At 42.4% G+C, this 9,523-nt stretch overlaps 1 protein-coding gene across 1 annotated transcript; it reads left to right on the top strand.

Annotated features, from left to right (window-relative positions):
• The first annotated feature begins 409 nt into the window (after positions 1-409).
• LOC126912863 (uncharacterized) lies at positions 410-2,222 on the top strand. The gene is made up of 2 exons (XM_050707174.1): positions 410-2,086; positions 2,196-2,222. The coding sequence occupies exons 1-2, from the start codon at positions 410-412 to the stop codon at positions 2,220-2,222; spliced, it is 1,704 nt and encodes a 567-aa protein (XP_050563131.1).
• Positions 2,223-9,523: the final 7,301 nt, after the last annotated feature.

The raw sequence follows: 9,523 nt of genomic DNA, 5'->3' as shown, positions 1-9,523 counted from the left end.
ACCTGATCAAGTTGCAGAAAGCAGTGTGTCTGCTGTTGCCACTTCAAACCAGAGTAATTCCACTAATATTGTAAGTTGTTTTGCTAATAGTCATAGCCAAATATTATTGGCTACTGCGCTGATTGCAGCGGAATCAAAGAGCGGTACTGCTATAGTATTAAGATCTCTGTTAGACCAGGGATCTCAGGCTTCCTTTGTGACGGAGTCCACAGTCCAGCTCTTAGGTCTCAAAAGAATACCAACTAAGGGTTCAATTTCAGGTATAGGTTGTGATCAAGACCAATCAACAATTTCATTAAATTCGATGGTTCTCATTAAGGTAAAATCACGCGTTGACCCTAGTTTTATTATTACGGTTAAAGCTTATGTTTTAAAGAAATTGACGACTATTTTACCGGAAAGGAAAGTTATGGCAAACGTTTTGACTACAATCTCGTCTTTGACTTTAGCAGATCCTTCGTTCGATACTCCGAACAAGATTGATTTGCTTTTAGGTGCTGAAGTTTATGGCCAGATTTTGTTAGAAGGTTTAATCAGAGGTTCACCTGGTCAACTCATCGCACAAAATACAAGACTAGGATGGATCTTGTCTGGTCAAGTAGGTGAAATCAATCAAAGCGAGACATGCCACAATACAGTCGTCACATTGCATTCTACTCTCACAGATGAGAATACACTCCTCAAACAATTCTGGGAACTAGAAGCCGAACCCAAAGACGTTAACGACAAGTTCTACTTGACCCCAGAAGAACAAAGGTGTGAAGAGATATTTAAGGGCACGACCAAACGAGATGAATCTGGTCGCTATATTGTGCATATGCCCTTCAGGTCAAGCGATCCTGCTTGTAAATATGGTGGATCAAAAGACATTGCTCTTAAACGCTTTTTAACCTTAGAAAAGCGATTCCTAAGGAATCCAGAGTTCAAGGCTCAGTATTCAGCTGTTATCAATGAATATATAGCTCTTAATCATATGGATATAGTACAAGATAGGGATAAAGAAGGTTGTGTGTACCTACCTCATCATGCCGTCATCCGTAATGAAAGAAGTACAACAAAAGTGCGCATCGTGTTTGATGCATCATGTGTAGGTAGCAACGGGGTATCTCTTAATCACGATTTAATGGTGGGTCCTCCTCTACAACCTGAACTTCGTCATATTATCATGCGGTGGCGTTGTGAACCTATCTGTCTGGTCGCGGACATCGTCAAGATGTATCGACAGATTAGGGTGTGCAATGATCACACAGATTTTCAGCGCATATTGTGGCGTGAGAATCCAGATGACGAAATTCAGGTGTTACGTCATTTGCGAGTAACGTTCGGAACATCATCGGCTCCTTACCTGGCGGTAAGATCATTGCAGCAGTTAGCTCAGGACGAAGGCGCTGAATTTCCTTTAGCAAAGAACCGCGTTCTTTCAGACTTCTACATGGATGACCTTATGACGGGCTGTCAAACCATAGAAGAAGGTGTAGAGATATACAAGCAGATATCGGAGCTACTTAAACGTGGAGGGTTTCCGCTCCAAAAGTGGGCTAGTAATAACAAAGAATTATTGAGATTAATTGAAGACGGTCAACAAATACCACAAACACAAGGGAACATGGAACTAAAAACGGATGCAATTTCAAAAATATTAGGTTTAACTTGGGACAAAGACAATGACGAGTTCGTTTATACTATTCAGCTTAATGAGCTAGATTTGCCAGTTACGAAGCGTAAGGTTATTTCGGACATAGCGCGACTATTCGATCCCCTCGGATGGTTAGCACCGATAATCATCACTGCGAAGGTGTTCATTCAACGAATATGGATGACTGGGATCGAATGGGACGCAGAACTACCTGCACCATTGCTAAAAGAGTGGCTTGACTTTCGGAAGAACCTTTGTAACCTTGTTAAGTTTCGTCTGCCTCGTTGGATCAACTCTAGCAAAGAGAACAGGGTTCTAGAATTGCATGGCTTTTCAGACGCATCCAATGTAGCATACGCCGCGGTGGTATACGTTCGCATCATTGATAGAGAAGGACAAATTCATACAACCTTGGTGACTTCAAAAACCAAGGTTGCTCCTGTTAAGCAGGTATCAATCCCTCGTTTAGAGCTCTGTGGAGCTGTCTTACTAGCAAAACTTCTTCAAGAAGTCGCTTCAACTCTAGAAGTTCCCAAACAGCACTTATATGCGTGGACAGACTCCTCCGTCGTATTGGCGTGGTTAAGCAGCCACCCTAGTCGGTGGAAAACGTTCATCGCGAATCGTGTTTCTGAAATACTTACCATTATGGATAGAAGTCAGTGGTCACATGTGTCGTCGTCGGAAAATCCAGCAGATTGCGCATCTCGGGGAGTTAGCCCTTCTGAATGTAACGACCTGCAACTCTGGAAAAGAGGTCCGGTATGGTTACAGAATGAAAAAATAGACTATAATAGAGGAAATATACAAGAAACTACGTTAGAAGAAAGAAAGATAAAAAGAAAATGTCATGCAACTGCAGTAGAATTTGATGACAGTCTATTAACTAGATTTTCTAAGTTCAGTAGGTTAATAAGAGTAATAGCTTATTGTAGAAGGTTTCTACGAATGAAAGAATCAGAACGTAATAAAATTAAAATAACTACTTGGCTAACTACAAAGGAATTAAATGAAGCTGTACTTACCTGTCCGTCCCGGTCAGTTTTAGGACCCGGGTACGTCCTAAAACTGCGACCAGCCACCGAGGAATGGGCAGCAGCATTCTCAAAATTTATCGGTGACCTAACTGCGATCCCCAAGCCGCCTGCCAAGCGTGGGGATTATGGCAACCCCCCCCCTTTCACTATGAGCGACAACAAAATTACACGGCCCCCAGTCCCCGGCAGCTCCGCTATTCCTGATCTAGGTAGCGGATCAGGTAACGGCGGAGCAGGGGGTGCTAAGAATCCCCGGCAGAGAAAGCGCTACCACCCCCGACGAACTTTGGCCCTGGCAACGCACAACATCCGCACACTGCGGACTGATGAGAAGATTGTCGAGCTGGAGGAAGAATTGAGCAAAATGCGGTGGGACATCTTGGGACTATCTGAAATCCGAAGAGAGGGTCAGGATACGATAATCCTAGATTCCGGCAACTTGCTCTTCTTCCGGGAAGGAGACCGTAAATCCCAGGGTGGTGTCGGATTTCTCGTCCGCAAGTCTCTCGTCAACAACGTGTGTGAGGTCGACAGTGTGTCGAACAGGGTAGCGTACCTTATACTCAGAATATCTAACCGGTATTCGCTGAAGGTCATACAGGTATATGCGCCGACCTCGACACATTGTGACGACGAAGTAGAGGCTCTGTATGAGGAAATTTCAAAAGCCATACACTCCTCCGAAACACACTTCACCGTTGTGATGGGGGATTTCAATGCAAAGGTGGGCACACGGAATAGCGATGAGTTGAGAATAGGGCCATTTGGATATGGGCAGCGAAACCATCGGGGCCAGCGGCTGGTCGACTTTATGGAGAGGGAGAGACTCTATTTGATGAACTCCTTCTTCCAGAAGCGACCGGCCAAGAAGTGGACATGGATAAGCCCTGATGGTTCTACCAAAAATGAGATCGACTTCATCATGGCGACCGAAAGACGTATATTCAGTGATGTCTCTGTGATAGCGAAGGTGAAAACCGGTAGCGATCACCGTATTGTCAGGGGCACACTGAACATCAATGTAAAACTAGAGCGGTCACGCCTGGTGAAGTCCACGCTCCGCCCTGGACGTGCCCAGATCCAAAACCCCGAGCAGTTCCAACTCCAACTGCAAAATCGCTTCCAGTGTCTAGCTGATTGTGGAAACGTGGACGAGATAAATAATGGGTTGGTGGAAACTGTCCGAGCAGTGGGGTCAGACTTCTTCAAGACCCCCGCCGAAACAGGCCCCAAAAGCTCTCCGACGGAACCTTAAAACTTCTTAAGGATCGTAGCGAGATGAGGCTGCAGTCTTCAGACGATATGTCTGAATACGGCAAGCTCAATAGACGAATCTCGAAATACATGCGACGTGACCTGCGGGCCTATAACGCCGCAAGAGTCAGAGACTTAATTGAGCGAAACAAGGGCTCAAAAGTCTTCGCAAAGAATTCGTCTGTTGGGCAAAGCCAAATGACGAGGCTGAAGACCGAGGATGGCAGCGTCATCTCGTCGAAGTCCGAGATCCTCGGAGAGCTCGAGAGGTTTTACGGACAGTTATACACCTCAACACGGCAACCCATCGTCGGTACAGCTCGGGACCCAAGAGCTAAACTGACGCGGCACTACACTGAGGATATCCCAGACATCAGCCTGTACGAGATTAGGATGGCTCTCAAACAGCTTAAAAACAACAAGGCGCCGGGCGATGACGGAATCACGTCGGAACTTCTGCAAGCGGGTGGAAAACCGATACTTTTAGTCCTCCAGAAGCTATTCAATTCCGTCATACTCGAGGGAACCACGCCGGTAGCATGGCAACGGAGTGTGGTGGTTCTGTTCTTTAAAAAAGGCGACAACTGTCTGCTAAAGAACTACAGACCTATCTCACTTCTGAGCCATGTGTATAAGCTGTTTTCGAGGGTCATCACGAACCGTCTCGAACGCAGGCTTGATGACTTCCAGCCTCCCGAACAAGCCGGATTCCGAAAAGGTTTCAGTACCATAGACCACATTCATACGCTGCGGCAGATTATACAGAAGACCGAGGAGTATAACTTGCCACTATGCTTGGCGTTTGTGGACTATGAGAAAGCCTTCGATTCAATCGAAACCTGGGCGGTGCTGCAGTCTCTCCAGCGGTGCCACATCGACTATAGATACATCGAGGTTTTGAAGTGTTTGTATAACAACGCCACCATGCGCATCCGACTCCAGGAAGAGACTACGAGGCCAATCCAGTTGCGGAAGGGCGTGAGACAGGGAGACGTTATATCTCCGAAACTGTTCACGAACGCACTGGAGGACGTTTTTAAGCTCTTGGACTGGAGCGGACGCGGCATCAACATTAATGGCGAATACATCACTCATCTCCGTTTCGCCGATGACATAGTCGTAATGGCAGAGTCGCTGGAAGAGCTGAACACCATGCTCAGCGACCTCAATACCGTTTCCCAACAGGTGGGCCTTAAAATGAACATGGACAAGACGAAAATCATGTCAAATGTCCATGTTGCACCTATACCGGTTGTCGTTGGGAACGATATACTCGAAGTTGTAGACCACTACACATACCTGGGTCAGATCATCCAGCTAGGTAGGTCCAACTTCGAGAAAGAGGTCGCTCGAAGAATCCAACTCGGATGGGCAGCATTTGGGAAGTTGCATGAAGTCTTCTCGTCAAAAATCCCGCAGTGTCTGAAGACCAGGATGTACAACCAGTGTGTGTTGCCAGTGATGACGTACGGTACCGAGACATGGTCCCTAACTGCTGGCCTTTTAGAAAGGCTCAGAGTCGCCCAGCGCGCGATGGAGAGAGCTATGCTCGGAGTATCTTTGCGCGACAAAATCCGAAATATGGAAATTCGCCAAAGAACAAGAGTTACAGACATAGCTCTCAAAATATGCAGGCTGAAGTGGCAATGGGCAGGCCACGTCGCTCGGAGGACTGATGGCCGCTGGGCCAGGAAGGTGACTGAGTGGCGACCGCGGACCGGAAGACGCAGCGTGGGCAGACCTCCCACTAGGTGGACCGACGACATCGTCAGAGTGGCGGGGAGCCAGTGGATGCAGGTGGCGGCTTGTCGTTCTACGTGGAGGACCAAGGGGGAGGCCTTTGTTCAGCAGTGGACGTCTCTCGGCTGATGATGATGATGATGATGATGTACTTACCTGTATCAAACTCTGTCAACTCCAGTCCTTTAGTGATGAAATAGAATCTGTGAAAAAGAACCGTAAGTTAAATAAGGGTAGTAGACTTACCTCGTTGAGTCCTTTTCTTGACGATGACGGGATCTTAAGAGTTGGCGGCCGCTTGCACCGGGCTTCGATTGATGAGAATATGAAGCATCCCATTTTAATTCCTCACAAATCACACTTTACCAATCTTTTGATTGCAGAGGCTCACGAGAGAACTTTGCATGGCGGGCCGCAATTGATGTTGAATTACTTAAGATCCAAATACTGGATAATCAATGCAAAGACTCTCGTTAGGCAACATGTTCATAAGTGTGTAATCTGTATTCGACATTCCACACAAACACATCAACAAATGATGGGTCAGTTACCGAAGGCCAGGGTGTCTGTTCAGAAGCCTTTCCAATGCAGTGGTGTGGATTACGCAGGTCCAATCAGCATCCGAAGCTCTAAGGGTCGTGGTCATCACTCCACTAAGGGTTATATATGTTTATTTGTCTGCATGTCCACTCGAGCCATTCACCTCGAGGTTGTCAGCGACATGACTTCTCAGAGTTTTCTTGCGTCTTTCAAGCGTTTTGTAGCCAGACGTGGCCGAGTATTGGACCTGTGGAGTGATAACGGGACCACATTTGTTGGTAGTGCAAAAGAATTGCGACAACTATTCAATGCTGAAAGGTCTGTGGTAGCTGCCGAGATAGCGGATTTCCTTTCTATGAATGGTACGACATGGCATTTCATACCTCCCCATGCTCCAAACTTTGGAGGATTGTGGGAGGCGGGTGTCAAGTCCACGAAGCACCATTTAAAGAGAATTATAGGCACCAGCACATTGACATTTGAAGAAATGACAACTGTGCTGGCTCAAATTGAGGCCTGCCTAAACTCGAGGCCTATCTCTCAGCTTTCTAATAATCCAGAGGATTCGTGTCCATTGACGCCTGGGCATTTTCTCGTGGGTGAACCTCTGGTAACTGTACCTGATGTTAATTATGAAAATTCATCTGTTAGTAATCTGAAGCGGTGGCATCTTACCCAAAAAATGCTACAAAATTTCTGGCGTAGATGGTCACTAGAGTACTTAACTCAATTGCAGCACCGATATAAATGGACAGATTGTAAGCCTGAACCTGAGATTGGAGATGTAGTTCTGGTGAAGGAGGATGGTCTTCCACCCGCTAGATGGCTATACGGTATCATTACAAATAAACATCCAGGTTTGGACAATATTACTCGCGTGGTAACAATACGGTGTAAAAATAATGAGATTAAAAGACCTATATCTAAATTAATTATCTTACCTGTCAATACTTAGTTATTGTTTATCACTTTATTGATGAAATTTATATATTATTACATAAAACATGAACTTGTATTGTAGATATAAGGCCCTAGATTTAGATTGTAATGGGTAATCGAAAACGAATTAATTTAAGTTAATATTGTCATGTTTTGGTTGATGGACAGAGCCGTCCATGGTGGGCGGAATGTCTATTCTGTTTACATTTCTTATTTATTTACTATGACAAAAGTTAATGTCAACTGTCAATGTTCTTAGTTTAGTACCTTTATTAAATAATAGATGACACTGTGCCGTGACGTCATTTTCTACATGGCGATGTTAAGAGTCTCCGTCAATATATGACCTGAGCAGTGTTGTATGCAATAAATTGTCTTACTCTGGACACGATTGTTTTATTTCTCACGAGATATTTTTGGGACGTGAACAACACTTTCAAATGCTATTGTAAATGATAGAAATTAACAATAAAACCTTATTTAAAAAAGGGAACCGCCTTTTCTAAGTCAGATAATATACCCAAAACTTTCTTTGACTGCAAAAAAAATCTATGGTGAAAACCGCATTAAAAACGGTTCATTCAAATGCAACTTAATCGCGCACAAACATACATTCATTTTCAGTGCGGTTTGGCACGAAGGAATTTAGTGTCAAAATAACAGAAATACAATTGAAATTCACTACATTATACTAAAACACTACAAGTGAAAATGTAAAATAAATAATACGGGATAATTCACTTCAGGCTGTTTGAATTTATTTAGATTAGGCCCACTCGACCCTTGGCTAACCTAACTTGATACAATAATCATTTTATTGCGAATCTACTGCTTTTGATAAAGTTTAATGACCTCTAAATAGGTTAAAACTTAGTGTGCAGAGATTTTAATAGGCTTTCTGTATCAAATAAGTTTTTATATGGATAAGGATATAATTTTTATAGTAATGATCACATAACAGTTAGCTTTTATTAAAGGGTTTCAAACAGTATTTTCTTTATTAATATTATATTTGGCACAAGTAACATTATTTCTTAAATAAAGGTGAAAATGTATACATAATTATTGTAACGTAAATTTTAGTTATTTTATTTAGCGTAGTGTTTGTAAAAAGTAGTAGCAATTTGCAGGCCTGGGTAGCGCTGCGTTGCAACACGTAGCACTGCGTAGCACGTCGTAGCAATATGTAGATATACGTAGCAATCGTAGCACTATGAACTTAGGGTTGTGTAGCATTGTATGTATGTCTTTGCAGTTGAAATAATAATATTATAATGCGCTGGTTACATACGGCATATATACATTTTGAGGCAAATCTTTTGTTAAAGAGCTGTTATAATTTCTGTTAATTGTAGGTGAATTTGTGTTCGCAATCCTGACTGACAAACTTTTAATTTTATCAATTTCATATTATTAATCTAAAGCAGCATACTTAGATAGTAATATCTTCGGAAATAAATAAGGCTCATAATCAAATTTTCTAATAAAACAGGAGTAATGTTTTGTTAAGTTGATTATTTAGGCATAATCCTGCTACAATCAGTGTCTAATAGCTCTCGAGTCGATAGACCAATTAACGATCTATGAAGAAGTGCTCATTATACTAATACCTTTAAGACAAGGAGTATTTTGCTATCAGTTTCGGATAGTTAGCATTTTAGTTAGCGAAGACGTTAGTTTTCTTACATGCTAATCCTTCTTTCCCATGCTAATTTTATTGACATGTAACATTTGTAAAGTTTCGTTCTTAAATTGGTTTAGTAATTTCATTTAGTTACTAGCTGATGCCCGCATCTTTGCTCGCGTGAATTACGAATTTTCTGACTTATAAAAGCCTAAGTTACTCCTTAGTACATGAAAATTTAGCTAACATCAATTAGTTTTTCAACCATTGATATAAATATTTTATGTTTTGGTTACATAATAAAAACATTGAGTTATGTAGAAAACAACTTCAATTTATCTTCAACCGACTCTTCAAAATTATCTCTAAGTAAAGATCTAACTCATATTTCGTAATACAAGTGCAGGTTGTAAATTAAAATAAATAAGACACGTAGGGCCTTAAAGCCAGAACACCTGGCCTTATGATAATGAATATTGCGCAGTTACACTGATCGTACACAAGGGGGGATTACGCTCGGTATGTTACCGAAGATGCCCGAAGTTCCACGAAGATATATAATAGTAAAGCATAATATACAACGAATTTAAAAACCTTTTTTTAAATTCGTTGTATATTATTCATTAGTAAAAGAGTGAAACGTATATTATAAAGAAATAAAAAGGTATACGTGTAGATTTAGAAGATCATTTTCATGCTCACTCTCATTTATAATGAATTTCCATTTGTAGAAAGTAATATTAAATAAATATT

Source organism: Spodoptera frugiperda, chromosome 31 (assembly GCF_023101765.2).
Source record: "Spodoptera frugiperda isolate SF20-4 chromosome 31, AGI-APGP_CSIRO_Sfru_2.0, whole genome shotgun sequence".
NCBI classification, from domain to species: domain Eukaryota; kingdom Metazoa; phylum Arthropoda; class Insecta; order Lepidoptera; family Noctuidae; genus Spodoptera; species Spodoptera frugiperda.
This window is presented reverse-complemented; position numbering and strand designations above follow the sequence as displayed.